Below are 17,827 nucleotides of genomic sequence, written 5' to 3'. Positions count from 1 at the left end.
GCGTGTCCAGCACGTGACACATACGGCCTGTGGGCTGCAAGTTTGACAGCCCTGTTCTAGAGAAAGGCTAGAAAACTGCCATGCATTCTTCTGCCTCATCGAACCTCCCTAAGGCTCCCTTCTTATTCCTAAGGGATATTACAATTCAAATCATGAAGCATAGAGGCTGGAAACATTTTGAACATGTAAATCACAAACAGCTTTCACAATGACCCTGGATCTTCTTCGCATTCAGCCAGGGGTGGGATACGACAGGGTTAACTACCAGTCCGGGATTTACGAGCTTCCCTGCACGCTGGGAGCCGCGCGCCTGTAAATCATCATCAGCATGCTGTGTGCAGAGACACAGCCTTTGAAACAGCCCTCTTTTCCTGCTTTTTTAACTGCAGCTGTGCCTCGTTCGGCAGCTGAAGTTGAAAAATCAGGAAATAACGATCAGGTAAGAGCCCAGGTGGGCGGGTGGGCAAAAACATCAGCAGACATAGAACCGGTTCTATGTCTGCTGCTCTTCAGAACTATCGGTTCTACCGAGGTGGACAGAACCGGTAGAAACCCACCTCTGCATTCAACTGAAGCACCTTACAAGAAAAAGGCCATTTTAAACTAGCCTGATAATTCCTTAAATAAAAACCTGAGCACATGTTTACAAGTGAAGGACATAGAATAAAGTACATAAGAAGTTTGAGAAGGTTTTCTTTTGCCAAAAGAGGAGCAAAAAATCTCACCGCTAGTGGCTTTAGACAAAAAGGAGGCTGGCTATCTTGAAAACTCCAGTAAGACAAATAAAAATGTCAGCTAAAGAAAAGAGTGGTTTATTGATGTAAACATTTATAATCAGAGAGTATATGGAGTGAAGAACGTATCTGCTTGAGAAACAGTGGAGAGAAAGTTAGTCAGATGACAAAAATGAATCCCAATAATATTAGAAATTCCAGGGCTTGAAATATCAGTTATGTTCCACTTTCTAATGAGTAAGGCTCTGTTCATTACCTGCCTTGATTTTGGCCTTTCCTTACAAGGCAACACACACTCATTTGTCAGGTGACCTTGCTACAAACAGAACTCTGTGATCTCCGCTTTGTCCCTTTCCATCCATTCTAGGTACATTAGTTCTCTTTTTTGCTCAATATTACAGTACCACCCATCACTTGTGCTTAAGAACAACTGTGGCCTGTTGTTTCCTATGGTTTCAATTGCATCTGCTTTCTCTGCTCCTTTGGGTCTATTCTGATTTGGATTTAGAGATCTGAAAAAGGTTTGTTTATTTCCTCTGTATGTTTCTGATATACAGGTTTCTGTATTAATGCCCACATTTTTGAAGACTCACAGGATGGTGGCATTCTGCAGCCCTGTCATTCTTTCCAGGCGCCTCTATGTTGGGTTTGGATTTCTAGTTCTATTTGGATTTTGTAGGTTGTTGTTGGGTATGTATTTCTCAGAAATTAAGTCAGAGCATGCCTTTTCTAGAGTAGTTGCACCAATAATGGGTATTATTTATGTGACCTTTGCTCGTAACTCTTTTGCAAGGGAATATGAATAGCATTGTGAACATAGTGTAAGATGTTAGTGCAGGATTTACTATATTGTTTGTCGGTACAGTTTTAATAATGTGATCTGCGCTGTTTCTACTTATGCATGTATTTTGTAAAATATTATCAATACAGTCAATGTATTGCAAAAACAAATACACTCAATGACCTGATGTCCATTAGTAATAAAAGGTGCTTAAATATATTTTATTATTTACAAACCTTACAGGTGCCTGATCTCATTAGGACTCCTATACTGTCCTGTTGATTCCTACACCAATACTTAACTGACATTCTTCCTCTCATACACATAGAGCTTGGGCAATGAAGAATTTCAGTTGCCCGGAGCTACTTTAGTTCTAAAACATTGTCTTTTTACTGCTGCAAATCCTATTACTAAATTCAATCAGACCTGAGTAATGAATCCCTAGTCAGTCCTTTGATCACAATCTGGCCACTTATAAATATTATGGGAAGATTTGGTGATAGAAGAAACAGGGAGAGGACTATAGTTACACAAATCCTTTCCTGATTTTTTTCAATCTATCACAATCATCATATTCTCTGCTGTGAGTATAAAATCTTTTTATAACATTTCTGACAGAAATTGTTTTGAGTGGTTGTGTAAACACAGCATCTTGTATTTTTGAATAGTGGGGAGCTAAGACTCTATTTTACTGAAATCTAGATCTAAGGTTTTCCCTCAACAAACCCCTACACTCAAGACTGAAATTTTAAAAAGCACCCTCTCAAACCATTGCAGTGCTTAGTTTCACATTAAACTGGAAATATGAGAAGAGGACTTTCAGAAGTTCTCTTACTGGAAGGTGAAGAAGAAAAACTGGTTTCTATTTGCAAAAAGGGAGGAAAATTTCAAACCCAAGTTCTGAAAACAATAGTATGCATATTGATATGAAGTTAGAAAACATTTTGTTGAAAGAAAATACTGATAGAAGCCGTTTTCTCCGAAGTAATTATTGTTTCTTGCTACTGCTAAAAAAAAATATGTTATAAGCAAACCCACCTCTTCAAACTGAAAAAGTTATGCTTAAATTTGAGAAGTTAGGATATAGAGTCATTTTTAAGAAATTGTCTATGGATTATTACTTTGTAAAGTACCTAACATTATGGATTACAATGATAAAGATTAAAAAGATTTGCAAATAGAAAGAATGCTGCAATAGGGGCCAGCAATCTTTTTGGCACTAGAATGTCATGCAAAATCTCTTTAAAATGGCGCAGAGAAAGAAAATGCCAATGGTTTTAATTTATGTCATGTTTTTCCTATTTCTTAATAAAACTATAGATATAAATGCCAGCTGGGACTAAGAATTTTGGAGACAATTATCAGAATCAGCTCTGGATGCAGGGACATTCATGGAATGAGGGGAAAGGTTCAAAAAAAGTCAAGAAGATGGCAGCATTGTGGCCATCATCTTGATTCTTGTTTTTACTCCCATTCTGGATGCTCTCGAACACTGTTTCTCAATCTCAGAGCCTTTAAGGCATGTGGACTTTAAGTCTCAGAATTCCCCAGCCAGCCATGCTGCACATCTCCAAGTTGCAAAGAAGCACCGCTCTAGGACTTGAGAAGCACCGCTCTAGGACTTGAGAAGCACCGCTCTAGGACTTTGTATATGTAGTAGCCATCCTACTATTCCTCAACCAGAAATCAACCACGTATTTGTTTAGGATTTCATTCTCTCTCCTCTGAGCTGAAAAAACAAACAAACTTTGCTGCACAATATAAACAAGTAAAAACAAAGAGAAACCTGAAAAGTGCCAAGTGCATTACTGGCCCCTTTTTGATGGAAGAATCATGGCAATTCTTATCTAGGATCAGATCAGATAAACAATAGCTGCGTGAAATTGGACTCTTCTTCAAAAAATAAAGTGTAATCTGTCTGATTTGTAAATCTATAATTTCTTTAAACATATTTGCTGGAAACAAATCAAGAAAAAAGAAAAACGAACTCTTACCTGAAAAATTCCGAGACACCAGCATAGTGGTAAGGATTGCACCCTAAAAATAGCAATACACATACATATATATTTATATAAAATACATAAAAAGTAACGAATGAATATTCTGGACACTATATCAGTGAATATATATGTTTATTATGATCTATCTATACCACAAAATAGAAAGATATGTCATGTAGCCACTAGTTGAACTTTCTTCTCTTCTCTTTCAAGGAAATACCTTTCTGGTTTGCATATTGTAGCCTCCCAAATGGGACTCTATATGTTGCATGTACCTCCTAGTTAGTAGGATGTGAATTACAATGTAGTGGTGTGACTATATGTGGGCAAACTGGGTTTTGGTTTTGGTGAAACCAAATATGCTAAAACTGGCTGTTACTGACTTTACCAAGAGCTGCTGACCCTGCATGAGCCACAGGTACCACCAAATTAATAACTTCTATGCTTTTCTATATTACTAATAGCAGTGGCCCATATCCATAGAACAATTTGGTGATCACCAGAGCACATAAGACTGCAACATGAAATGTAGGAGGAGTAAATAGTGAAGAGCATTACTTAATTAATGAAATTAAAGGAACAAAATAGATTATTCTGTGTCCATGAAACTAAGATGGGGGGAATGAATGTAATAGATTTAATAAAGGTTGTCTGATTTTGTGGTGTGCAGCTGATGAATACATACAAAGTACTGAAAGTTTAACCATGAATGAAAGGGATAAATGTATGTCAAAAGGTACGATGTATGTTATACTGGGTGCTGATAATAAAAGCACCAGATATGAATTTGATGAAAAACTGTGCAATATTCTGAACAAATGCAATCCAGGCATAAAAAAATACTCTTTCAGATAAAATGAATGGGTGCAAGAGAACAAAACAAAAGAAAATAAAAATTGTTTAGGCCATTCAGAGACTAAAAAGTGATTGAGAATTGTGTTGTTTTTCGTGAAAGGTTTCAGAAAACTGTCTGCTTGTTTCAAATATGTGACAGAACATAAATTTATTTATAAAGCCATATGGAAAAGGAATGCATGTCAATCTAAAACTATTATTGATGAAAGAGAAAAATAGTAATGGGCATAAGAATCAGTGACTCTGAATGTGGGACATTTCTTTGATAGTATCAGCAGTGGGAAAATGGATTTAGAAAAAAAAAAGAAAATGAAAGAAATGACAGTGAAAGAGCAATAATAAAAGTGGATGGATTAATTTCCTAATACTACATAGTGGATGTAAGGAAAGAAGATGCAGAAGCTCCTTTGAACAGTCAGATAGGGATGTTAAGAGTGGCATTGTGTGTGTGTTTGTGTGTGTGTGTGTGTGAGAGAGAGAGAGAGGGAGAGGGAGGGAGAGAGAGAGAGAGAATGCTTGAAGGAATGAGATTTACACGGGAAAGAGGTACAGACATATAAACAGAGAAATGTAAAATTATGGATTTGATATACATATTGGGTTACAATTTGAGTTATTTCGTGTTTGAGGGATGCATCTATGCCTAATGACTGAAAAAAATAGCATTATACTTATATAAAGGGAAAAGTAGTGAAAGTGAATGAAATAATTACAGAGGATTTATTATTAAACGTACCTGGATCAAAAACTAAATATAAGATAAATCTGAGAAGAATAATGAAACTTTCTGCTGGGCAGAGGGATTGTTTCCCAACAGGTGAGTGAAAAATGTACTTATGTGAGAAGGGAAGTTGATCAAGGAATATGACATTGATCTACTTGTTTAACGTGTATGTGTTAATGTGTCCATGTGTGTGTGTGTTCATTGATGGACTTTTACTGATTGAATGATAAGGCTTTATTATTTGCTAATAGATAAAAGGCGAGATGTGAGATAAAGAGATTTTTGGATGAGGTGTTAAATAAGGTCAAAATTTAAATTGGACTTGTAGTGTATTTTTCCATATATATATTCCTCCCTTCCTCCCACTTTTTCTCTTTACAACTTTTTCATTTTTTTCTTAGTTTGTATTAGTTTTTTATCTTTGTATTTTTAAGCTTCAATAAACATTATAAAAAGGGAACTGATCATACATTTGTTGATTTAGGGAAAGTATACATAAACTATATTGACTTGAATTAATGAAAGAGTGTGGTGCTTAATAGAAGTGCATCTACATGGAGGGAAGCATGCAGTGGGGGTGCCTCAAGTGGGTTTTGTCTTGGGGTCAATGCTCTTCCACATCTTCATAAATGATCTAGATGAGGGGATAGAAGGTGAACTCATCAAATTTTTATCTTGACAGGTGTTAGGCCCTATTCAACAAGATGCAGTTCAGTGGTAAGAAAAACAAGGCTCTGCACTTAGGCAGGAAAACCTAAATATAGGTGTAGAATAGGCAGCACCTGGCTCAACAGTAGTAACTGTGAGAGGGATCTAGGTGTTATAGTGGGCCACCAATGAAGTATGAGCCAGCCGTGTGCTGCACCTGCTAAAAAACCCAATGCAGTCCTAGGTTGCATCAACAGAGGGATAGCATCAAGATCACAAGCAGTGATAGTACCACTCTATACTGCAACAGTGAGGCCTTACTTGTTTTGGCCTGGTTCTGGTCACTATGATACAAAAAAAGATGCCAAAACCCTAGAAAATGTGCAGAGAAGAGAACAAAGATGATAAGGGGTCTAGAGGCTAAACTGTAAGATGAACATTAAGGGCATGTCTAGCCTATCAAAGAGAAGGATTAGAGCGCTATAATAGCTGTCTCTCAGTACTTGAGGAGCTGTCATAGGGAAGAAGGGGTTTACTTATTTTCCAAAGCACCTGAAGTCAGGACAAGAAATAATGAATGGAAGCTCATGAAAGAGTTTCAACCTAGGTACAACCTACAACAACAGAGAAATTTCTTGACAGTGAGAACAAAGAAGGAATGGAACAGCCTTTTGCCTCCTGGAGTTGTGGATACTCAATCAACTGGAGGTTTTCAAGAACAAACTGGACACCATTTACTCTTGCGCAGGAGATTAGGCTAGAAGACCTCCAAGGTCCCTTCCAGAGCTACAATTCTATGTAAATGCAGTGGCAGAGATGTCTTGACTGAGAACATGAATGTATACAGATGATGCCAAATTGCTCACCAAGAATAAGGTAAACAAACTGGTAAATATTAAACTGTATGATGCAACATGGGGATACACATCCAAAAATTAATATTGCAGACCCAGATATTATTTTTTCTCTTTTAGCAGGGAAAACAGAGCAAGCAATTACAAGTTTTAAATACATGGTGAAAAACTAAAGAATAGAGGTGAAATTCTGTATCTTACCAATTGGTGCAAAGGATGGTAGAAAGGTATTGAGCAATGTGTGGTTTATTGGAAGGAAAGAATGTTAATTGAAGTCTGTAAAGCATTCTTCTGCTCACTTTGCTATTTGAGAGTAGAAGCGGCAATATTAGAAGAAGCAAAAAGCTGAGCCATACGGAGTGGAATGAGGGCTTCAGGATTGCAGGTGATGGAACAGGAAGAATGGGTGCCGAGTACGAAGCTCGGTGCATAAAAGAAGGAATTACAGTATGTAGAAGTGGGCGGGTGCTGTAGAGAAAATGAATGAGGGCTGAACTCACAACAAACATATGAAGGAAAGGTAAATTGATGGAGGGGAATGCTCAGCCACCAGGTACAAGAAAAAGTTTAGATCCCAGGCATGTAGACGTATGCATGTGTGTGTGCACGCGCACACACATTATGCTTATACATCTGTCCGAATTGATTTTAGGCGCAGTAATTAAAATGTATATTGCCAACTTCGATAATCACAAAACGTGGACTCGTAAGTCACCGTCCCTTTTAAGACTATACCTTCAGCTTTCTTCTGGCATTGAACTTTCTCAAGCATTCCACAGTCTCCTGTCTGTGCATCATAGAAGCTACCGTTGATCGTTGCTGGAAAAAAGCAAGAAGAAAGATGGCATTTAGATCACTATCTCAGTTTACTTAATAACTAGATTTCTATTCTGCTATTCCTCCAAGCGTTCAAGATAGCTTATACGTCAATCTTTCTTCATGTTATTCTGCTGCATGCAATTGGCCCATATTCAGTGTTTCCATCAAGGAAGAGAGGCTTGGACTTATGTCCAGTGCTGGGATTCACAGTCAGGTCACACCAGTTCGGGAGAACCGGCTGTTCACTTTCTGAGCAGTTTGGTGAACCAGTTCTTGGAAGAAATCATTAGGGCAGAAAAACGGTTGTTACATTTTTTGAATCCCACCACTGCTTATTTCCCCCCAGTCTGAATCCAACCACTTAACCACTGGCTCTCAGTCTCAATCTCTCCCCCTCTACATGCCATCCTTGTACTGGTTCTTCCATTTCAACTTTAACCTGGTTGGTTCCCATTTCCAAGCTTCTTAAATTATTGTGAGAAGGAAAGCTATAGATACTTACACAGACCCATGGGTGCTTGAGTGCCTGATCTGCTGTGATGCGCTTTGCAGGGTTTATCGTCAGCATCTGGTTGATTAAATTCTTTGCTTCTGGGGTCACAGTATCCCACTCTGGAGAAGGAAACTAAGAGGAGAGATAACAGAAGCTGTGGGTTTTTTTAAAACCAGTTTATACATTCCTGCAGTTGCTTCTGCTTTTATTCCATACTGAATCAGTATAAGTGAGTGGCCTTTCAGGGACTCACATTATGGATCAAAGCAGAAAAATATAGGTGATGCAGTATGGATGTGAGTTGTAGACTACAAACTATTTGGAGTGTTAAGATTGCTGAATTTAGGGGACAGTTAAATGGGAACATTAGCTGATTCCTAGTATCTCATCCAGCTAACAAGAATAGGAAATGGTTCTCTTCAAAAGAATGTTCGGTCACTAAAAGATGTTAATACTTCAGAAATTACTGAACTAGTATTATTCAGATAAAACAAACCCCATTTTTATGAATGAGTAACTTCTGACACTGTCCTTCTTCCTTATCTCCTATGTCCAACAATGTATTTTGCAGTATGATGCATCAAAACCAGACAATTAACTGCAGAGAATAACATATAAAGAATTATCTCACATCATAGGCCCCCGCCTTGATCTGCTGATACAGTTTATGCTGATCTTCATCCCAAAATGGAGGATATCCAACAAGTAATATATACAGAATAACTCCTAGGAGAGAATAAAAAAAAATTACAGTTACCCTGAAAGGCAAATGTACCCTTGAGTCAATCCATGGGGACTGGTCACCTTTTATGCTGCTGTCCATTGTCACAAGGTAATCTATCTTCTATGTTCAAGACTTATTCCAACTTCTGTGGAGGAACATACATTTCCCTCTCTGTCATACCATCATCTCTCAAGTTACTATAAATATTTCTACATGGAAAAATCTGAGAATTCTAGCAGCATCCTTAGCCATCAAGTACTGTATGTTAATATATTTATTTGAAGTCTTCCATGGGACTGAATGCCAGGACCTGAGAGAGACAATATCTTTGCTCTCAGCAGTGGCGGAGTCTTTCATAAGACACTAAGCCAGACAAATTCATTTTAATCACATTTCAAAATGTTCAATTTAACCACTTTATTAATATTAGAGACCTTCAAACCAGCAAACTTAATTTGACACCTGGTGACTATTACCTTCTTCTTTAGATTTAAGAAATGTTATTGTATGTTTAATATATGATTGGCAAAAAGCAAAAAATACCTTGATTTAAGAAAGTTTTAAATGAATTTGGAGACCAGAGAGATTTGGAATGTTGGTTATTTTTGTTGGAAGGTTTGAAAAAAAAACAAGTATGTAATTAAATAATATACTTGTGGGAAATGACTGAAACAACAAACCCCATATTAGGAACTGAGGTTAATGAAGATTGAACAGGGAACTAAAGGATCAGGCAGAAAAAAGTTAAAATGGCTATAACTGTTTCTTATTTTAATTTTTTTTGAAACCTGGACTGAATATGAATAACAAATGTATTAAAAAGGATACAGATTTTAATGAACAAACTTTTACAGGATGAGAAAAATATGTTGAAAAAGCTTTTACTTGACTTAGACATTAGAGAATCTGAAGGCAGGGGAATCAACAAAATTGAGATTACCAAAATGGAATTACAAAAGGCAAATCAAGAAAAGTATCTGGAGTGGAACAGCTGCAACAGGAAATGCTGGACAATGCCTCTTTATGGGATTTACAGAATAGGCTGGTAAAAGCTTTAAAGACTTATTCTAAATGCCAAAAGGTGATCAAAGATCAAATCCTTCATACCTTAATACTGAATTAATACCATAAGGTCAAGCTTGGGCAGAGCAAAAAGGAGTATTTGACCAGGAATGAACTATTTGCTGGATACTTCTGGTAACTCTTCATGGAGAGTTCAGTTTTTACTGACTAGGTTTGAAAAGTTGGTGATTTCTGGATTGTGTATAGATACAAAATTAACTTATGGGAAAAAGAGGTTTTTTTAATTTATAACTTTAAAAGAGGGTGAAAAGTTAGTATACTACATTAGGTTTGGTGTGATGAAGGTTAAAGGCCACCTTTGTTGCCGTTTTCCTTTTTTCTTTTACATTTTTGTCTTTCTTTCCTGCACTTTTTGAACTTTTATTACTCTTTCTTCTATTCTAAAACAGCTTACTCCCTGAGGTGAGATTAACTTCCACTCTCCTGGCCCTTCTCCAAGAGCCTGAAGACCTGACTCTGCCAGTTGGCCTGGGCCTCCAATTTGGGGAGGGGGGATTTTTATCATGCTGGAGGTAGTCGATCAACTAACAGCAGCTCCCAACTCCCCTCCACCCTACATTCTGGTCATTCCCTCCACATCTTCTGGTTTCAGTTAGAACCTGTATTTTATTATGATTTAATTGTGATTTTACACATTTGTATATATATTGATATAAATACATATTTATATTTGTATATATATATTTATATTGTAAGCTGCCCAGAGTCGCCTTTCAGCAAACAAATTTAGTAAATAAACAAACAAACAGTTTAGCCTATACTGGTCTTTACTATGTTTATTAGAAAAACTTGATAAATTATTTTTAAAAATTAATAAGTCCTGCTCCATGTGTGCAAATGACCACCCCAGCAAGTTGATAAAACATTTTATTGTGAACAAAATGAAATGTAAACATAGGAAATATAGCAAAGTTAGACTTTTTCTGATCTGTTCCGTTAAGATAATGGATGACTAAGGACATTTTTAATTGCTTGCTCATTTGCTCCACTCAGCAGACTTTATAAAAATTACATACTTTCTAAGTGGAAGTCTGAACAGGTTGTATGTAACAAAGCATCAAAAGTGCATTAATAAATTGAAGCCAGGTTTATTACTCTAGCAAGCAGAGAACAATGTTCCCATTATTCACCCGGTAAATGTTCTGTTTTTTTACAATGAAGTATCCCAATGAGAAGTTTAAAAGCACCATTCATCTCAGACTTGAATGAACAGACTGAACTGGACCATTTCCATTCTAAATCAGTTTAGGGAAAAATGGACAACAAATCAGTCTTTTTTCACCCCAACTAATACAAGTTTTTCTTCCAAACTTCTGATGAAGAGAGTTAAAGGTCTAAATACTCTTAGAGCTTAATGGAACAGCAGATAATTGCAGGCTATATAAAGAAAAAGTACTAAGTTACAAAAGTGCTGTTCCACTAGTTCCCTGGGAATTTTCATGGGCCAATTTTCTGTTAAAAGAAGAAAAACAGATAAAAATGTCTGAAAATTGAGACGCCTAATTTAATAATTAAAATGCTAAAATAAAAGAGAGCTCTGCAAAATATATTGTGATCGAAAGAAAAGTTGGATTACCCTGAGAGCTTTGCAGCCAATTATTGGTTAAAAGAAATGGATGTGTTGAATCTTTAAAAGACAGAGCAGGCTCATTTCACAATCCCTACATCCAGACTTCCCTTTCACTGTAAGATCTGTCAGTCCAGATTCTTCATTTCCATCAGACAGGACAGAATGCATCAAGGTTCTATGTCACATAGGTTCTACGTGCATCAAGGTTCTATGTCACATAGGTCTGTTTTCAGGAAACTAATGACTTTCCAAATAATTATTATTATTATGACTTTCCAAATAATGAGGATGACCTCATGTGTCGGTGATGTAGCTGTAAGCACTGGGCCAACCTTGGTTTCTAAAGAATAGATAGCAGCTGGATTAAGAGTATAGAGCTGCTGTTTCAATTTAATTGAGGAACATTACAGTCACAGGTTCATAGACTATTCTCAATCTCTGGAAACTGTCAGACACCTTTATGCAACTTGCTCCCACTTTAAAGCAAATATATCCCACAACCCAAACAACTATGATTAAAAGTTAGAGGCTCTTACCACATGCCCATATATCCACTGGCTTTCCATAAGGATCTTTTCTTAAGACCTCAGGAGACAGGTAACCTGGAGTGCCTGCGAACCCTGTCAAAGTACAGCGCAGCACTTCAGAATAAAGCTACTACTTTCACAGATTACTAGAAAATAAGCTTTCTGACATGGAGTGCGAGGGACGTGTGAGAGTACCACCTCATGGAAAAACTTCCCAGACGAGGCAATCTTGGACCAAGTTAGCACAGGGTGTCAATCAAACCAATTTCCCTCCCACTCCAGCCATAGGGAAGATAATCATAGAATGCCACAATTGATTCAGCTTCAATTTGCAGACGAAATCTAATGCTGTAGCCAAATGTTAGTAATATTTTAATCTTACTTAAATATTGTATTTATATCCTGTGTTTCCTCTGGAACATATCTGGGGGCTCCTTTATTTTATTTGCTTTTCATTCTTATATTTACAGGACTTATAGCCCACTCCAACTACCCAACTTTGAGCAATATATACCTGTCCAATACATATTTGATACAATGCAATGTAATGCAATGCAAATTAAGCTTTTAGCTTAGTGGAGTGGCCAAGTTTTCACTAATTTTCTGAAGGCCAGGAAGGAGGGATCAGTTCAAAAGTTGGAGGTGTGAAGGTGGTGAAATGAGATGATGACCGAGAAGCCAGGCACTCATAGTCCTTGAAATCTCTGGACAGTCTGATCAGCAGGGCATGTAAAGATCCAATCCTACTAAATTTTATTAGGCAGGCAGATGTTATTGGCAGAAGGCAGTCTTGCAGATACACAGGTCTTGAAATACCTAACACTTTCAAGGTGACAACCAGCACCTTCAACTGCACCCAGAAGTCAACTATCAGCCAGTCTAGAGTAGATGTATTACATGGGTCTGAATGTTCCTTGAAGGCAGCCCATCACCCAGACTCCTCCACAGACTGCACTTGAGGAAATCAGCGCCAATTCTGCACCCACCATCTCAATCAAGTTTCATCCATTATCTCACCAGACAATCAAGGGCCCCTCGCTCTAAAATCTTCCAATCAACTCCCATCCAGCCCCATTCTCACCAGGAACTATCAGAATGAATTCAGCCATTCCCCCTCCACCCTTCCCAAAAATCACATTTCCAGTGTCCCCTCTTCCTCCTCAAACTGCAGCAACTTTGTTACATCTTGGAGTATCCAACTTAGTTCTACCATGCAAAGCTTTCAAGGTGGGGTTCTTGGAGGAGGGCATGGTTACATCTCCCCATTGAAGGAAGCAGGAAACTGCATGGGAGTGTGCTTCTCATTGACTGAGCCTATGGCAATCCCAGCAAATATGTCCAGATGCAGCAAAAAATCTTTACCTGGTATCCACTGTCAAAGATCTTCTCCTGGGCCAGACACTGCCCAAAGCAGCGAAGGGAGGATCTGCAATATGAGGTGCTCCTTGGCATTTGGAAAAGGGCTTCAGCTCTCACAGATATGCCCGCTGCAGCAGCCACAGGCTTCAGGCCCTGCAAGTCTGTCCATCTCACTTTCTAATATTGTATTATTGCCTTTATTTCAGGCTTGTCTCAATGAAAAAACTAACAGAATGAAAGCTGGGGAATCTCATGCTCCAGAATTTGGCATATTAAACCAAGGATGAAGAAAAGTCCCTGCGACAGAGTTGAGTGAAATGAAGCAAGGGCCGCAATATGTAAGCGAGCAAACAAAATGGAGCTTGGGCTGTATCATACATGCAAAGAGAACGATCCCCATTTTGGAGGAGAATTGGGAGCTGTTCTTTAAGTGGCAAGTTGCAACCCTTATTTATTTAAAGAAGAAACTTAATTTGATGAAGCATAAACACTTCTGAAACACTTACCAAACCACGCCTGCTGTTCTCCTTGTACTTCAATTGCAAGTCCGAAGTCAGCCAGTTTGACAGCAGCCCCTTTGCACTTACTGGCAAGGAGCAAGTTCTCAGGCTAAGTAAGAGAATCCAGAGAGACGAGACAAGAGAAAGACCTCAAGTGAATATTTCTATCTTAAAACCATTGCCCTCTTTTTAAAGTTCACTGCATCACAAATCTATCCTTCTTTTAAAAATCCAGATTCTTACCTGCATCATTAACAAACTTTGGGTGGTGGCAATGGAAAGGATGGACTAAAATTCACAACAACGCACTGCAGCTTGTCAAACTCTTTCCCAGACAAGCATTTCTTATGCGCCAATGCGAACAGTAGATGGCACCAATTCTGCATGGCCGTCAGATTTCCCTGTGACTATTGGAAGGCACTATTGGGAGTAATTCTGAAGGAAGCAGAACAAGCTGCAGCAAGACGAACTCTTCATAAAGTTCCCAGGCTACATACATACATTCATTTAACTGCACAGAAACTTCAGTTACATTTGCTGCATGGAAATTCCAATTACGTTCCAAGAAAAACTAAAATTATTCCAAGTACGCATTGGAATAATGCATCCTTCTAATTGTGTGGTGGAACAACCAAATTCATCTCCTCATAACCTCCCAGGTCTACCTGGCACAGCATTAAGGCCCAAGAAATTATCTTTCATACGTTTATTATATTTGTACTCTATTATGCCTAACCTAAAACCCTTGTTTTATGCTGGCACACATAAACAGTTCTAATGCTGGCTGCTGAACAGGGAGATCAAGCTGAAAAACAACGCAACCAACTTCAGTTTTTAAATTCTGCTGATTCCATGTTAGTTCTGTTGACAGGAGAGGTGCTATTCAGCAGGTTCTGACCAGTTCTGGAGAACCGGTAGCAGAAATTTTGAGTAGTTCAGAGAACTGGCAAATACTACCTCTGACTGGAGATTTTACAGTATCTTTCCTCTGCCACACCCACCAAGCCACACCCACAGAACCATTAATGAAAAAATTTGAATCCCACTACAGCTTTCGTTAATACGGTGGCGATTTTGCTCTCCCCATTCTTCTCTTCTAAGTTAAGAGTCCCCTCCTTTTGCTCCCAGAATAACCCTCTGCAGATATCAGAAGAATTGGAAGTAGAAGTCTAAAAAAAGTACTGCCACAGAGAATTTTACTTCCAAAGCATGGACTTTGTAGCATAAATGCATGTTGAGAACAAGCAGATGAAGATGTCAGCCATCTACAAGGCCTTGCATCCAGTCCCTTATTTGCACCATGCAAACCAGTAGTTCTACATCTACAAAGTTAATCAGATCACGTGTTAAACTTGCTTGTTTTCTTGCAGATATTTCATTACTTGGCTAGGTAATATCTTTAGTGCTAGAAGGGAATATTTGAGTCGGGTAGCTACATAAATTTGTTTAATAAATACTTAAATAAAAATAATTAGGCCATGTTGTGTTGTACAGTTGCTATGGATTCTGTTGCTAGTTCTGAATCTATAGATGTAAAGAGTATTGTAACATTGAATTAAACCATAATCTCATCGTCCAAGCTGTTTTGTAAGTTCTTTGATTACATTGTGTGTTGGGGGTCCTGGTAATGATACAATTGGACAAAGAGATGTGTTGGGCTTGTGCATTTTGGTGGTCCATAAAAGTGTGGGAGAGTAGGTCTCTTGCTTTTCATCTGCCACTATTCTTCTTTTGTGATTTGATCTCCCTTGGTTAGAGCGTTAAGAATACTCTTGATCAGGCTGTCTAGTTTCTCTATTGAGTTGGTATTTACTAGGGTGTAGGTTTTGCTGTCTGCCAATAATTGTTTGGTTTTTTGCATGTATTGACATATGTCCATAATAACTATGGTTTGCTTTGTCTGCTGGGAGAATGATAATGCTTTAGTCCATCTTTAGGTTTTGCTCTGTCTTCTGGTTTCCACTGTTTTTCTAGAACAGATGTTAAACTGATAGGTCTTTAATTTCCTGGATCTCCCTGTGAAGTCTTCTGAACAATTGGAATTAAGATGATACCTTCTAGTCTTCAACTACAAAGGCTGGATGTACAGACTGGCTGCATATTTTAGTTAGAAAGTCCACAATCTTAACTTTAAACTCCTTATAATAATACTTGGATGGGTGAATGCCATCAGAGCAAAATGATTTGTTTGTCAGTAAGACCTAGGATGTGGCAGTTTATAATCTGAACTGAGTCCAGGCAAGATTATCTGAAGCCAGGTAGAATTGGTTCAGCAAAAGCACAGGATAAGAATATTTTTAAGAATAAGTGTGGCTACGTCCTGAAGCTCAGAATAAATGGTACAGCCAAGTGCTGTGTTCCAAATAGAGTAGCTCTGTCATCATTGGCATGGAGATCCCAATAAAACAAACTAGAAAAAGAAGTAATCCTCCTGCAATTCCAGCTAAGGCAGTATTTACTGAAGGAAGGATCATTCTTGAGAACACTTCTGGCTGGAATCTATTACGCTGGCTGACTAATTTATCAAAGGATTAAACAAACAACTTTTCTCTAAGTAGTGCACCTAGCCAACTCCCTCCAAGTCAATATTTTAATACAAGGCAATGAAGGAATTCCAAGGTTGTATGTAAACAATAGGGGGAAAAAACAAATCCTGTCCTGGAAAAGGCAATCTCATAAGTTCTCAAACTTTTTTACTACCATGCAGGATTCATCTCCGCTAAAGGAACCCTTTGAGTCATGGAATGAAAAGGTTTGATGGGATCTGAAGTATCTATAATCCAATCCTTTGCTCAGCACAGGCATCCATGAGTATGGCCTACTCGACAAATGGCCATCTAGTTTCTACTGAAATATCTCCAACAAAAAAAGCTTTACTGGCTCCAAGGCTGTCTGTTCTATGGTTGGATAGTTGAATAGGATTTCTTTTTTCTCGATGGCAATATAAATCTGTGGTTTCTTGATCTGTGTTCTAGAACAACTCTGACACTCTTCAGATACTTGAACAGAGCTACGGTGTTCCCTGAAGACTAAAAATGCCCCATGCCTTCAAACCTCTACATCCCTTAGTTATATTCTTTTGACTACCTACAATCTGTCAATGCATTGGTGTCCAAAACTGGGTGCAATGCTCCTGGTATGTTTGGCCAACACAAAATATAGAAAGGAATTATGTCTTATCCTGAACATGGCATTCTATTTCTGCTAAAGCAACTATGATTGCATCAAGCAATAGCAACAGCATCAAGTCAATTGTTTTGAATTGCAGGGAACAAAAGAGATAGTGGTGACCCTTCTGATTTATGAGATTTCCATTCTATTGTAAAACCATGGGTAATAAATGAATAACTAATAATACCAAGCACCCTCTTTCTCTTATGGTGCATCTGTATTTGTTCCTCCTTCTCTTCACTTGGTTGAGGCAGAAATTAGCAGCACCAGCCCAGATGCAAAGTTTCAAACAGCTTCCTTGTAGCAGCTGGCCTTCTTCAAGCTGGTGATTAAGGGAGACAACCTGCTTGGGTTACATAGCTCATGCTGGCTCCTTGGTGCAGGGGCTTTTCAGTTACACTCATGGACACCACTGCTGTCCAGTAGTAAACTGTAAGCAGCTTGTGCGCAGCATCAGCAACCAGTGACACAATCAAGAAGTCTCTCTACTTGATCACAAAAGAGCTGCAAGGACCAGTGTGCACCGTATGGCAGAAGCAGGGGGGTTTCCTCTCTCAGGAAGTTGCTCCAAAAAAGGTGGCCAGGTCCTGCAAGGACGCCATATGGTGCCTCATGAACAAGCTCACCTAGTGAGGAGGAGGATACAGGCATCAAATACGATGCATGACCCCATTTTTAAAAGAAATATATATTACAAATGCACAAAAGCCCTTCTGTCATTTTGTCATATATACAGTAATAAAAAACTGAAAACAGATAAAGAACTTTATGAGTATTTTGAAGCCTGCTCTCTAGTGATCAAACACGCCAATGTGAAATTCCTGTTAGCAGGGGCCACTGGCCCTTCCATAAGTATTAGTTTCCCCATCAAAGCATAAAAGTATCTTAACAAACCTGTTTAGGAAACCTTGGCTGCACCATGGAGCTACCATAATGTTGCAATAAGTTTGGACAGTATTTTAACTGATTCTGCAGCATTTCTGGA

General features: G+C 38.3%; 1 protein-coding gene across 17 annotated transcripts in view; it reads right to left on the bottom strand.

Annotated features, from left to right (window-relative positions):
- Positions 1–17,827, bottom strand: part of CAMK2G (calcium/calmodulin dependent protein kinase II gamma) — a 191,671-nt gene that overhangs the window by 53,823 nt on the left and 120,021 nt on the right. For all 17 annotated transcript variants that reach the window (XM_026710952.2, XM_026710954.2, XM_026710956.2 and 14 more), the window contains 6 exons: positions 13,678–13,780; positions 11,822–11,905; positions 8,540–8,634; positions 7,918–8,040; positions 7,332–7,415; positions 3,510–3,552 (listed from right to left, as the gene is read on the bottom strand). In XM_026710952.2, coding sequence (XP_026566737.1) covers positions 3,510–3,552; positions 7,332–7,415; positions 7,918–8,040; positions 8,540–8,634; positions 11,822–11,905; positions 13,678–13,780 — 532 coding nt within the window. The remainder of the gene's footprint in view (positions 1–3,509; positions 3,553–7,331; positions 7,416–7,917; positions 8,041–8,539; positions 8,635–11,821; positions 11,906–13,677; positions 13,781–17,827) is intronic.

The sequence above is a fragment of the Pseudonaja textilis genome, chromosome 4, assembly GCF_049901715.1.
Source record: "Pseudonaja textilis isolate UNSWEBS1 chromosome 4, rPseTex1.2, whole genome shotgun sequence".
In the NCBI taxonomy this organism is placed as follows: domain Eukaryota; kingdom Metazoa; phylum Chordata; class Lepidosauria; order Squamata; family Elapidae; genus Pseudonaja; species Pseudonaja textilis.
This window is presented reverse-complemented; position numbering and strand designations above follow the sequence as displayed.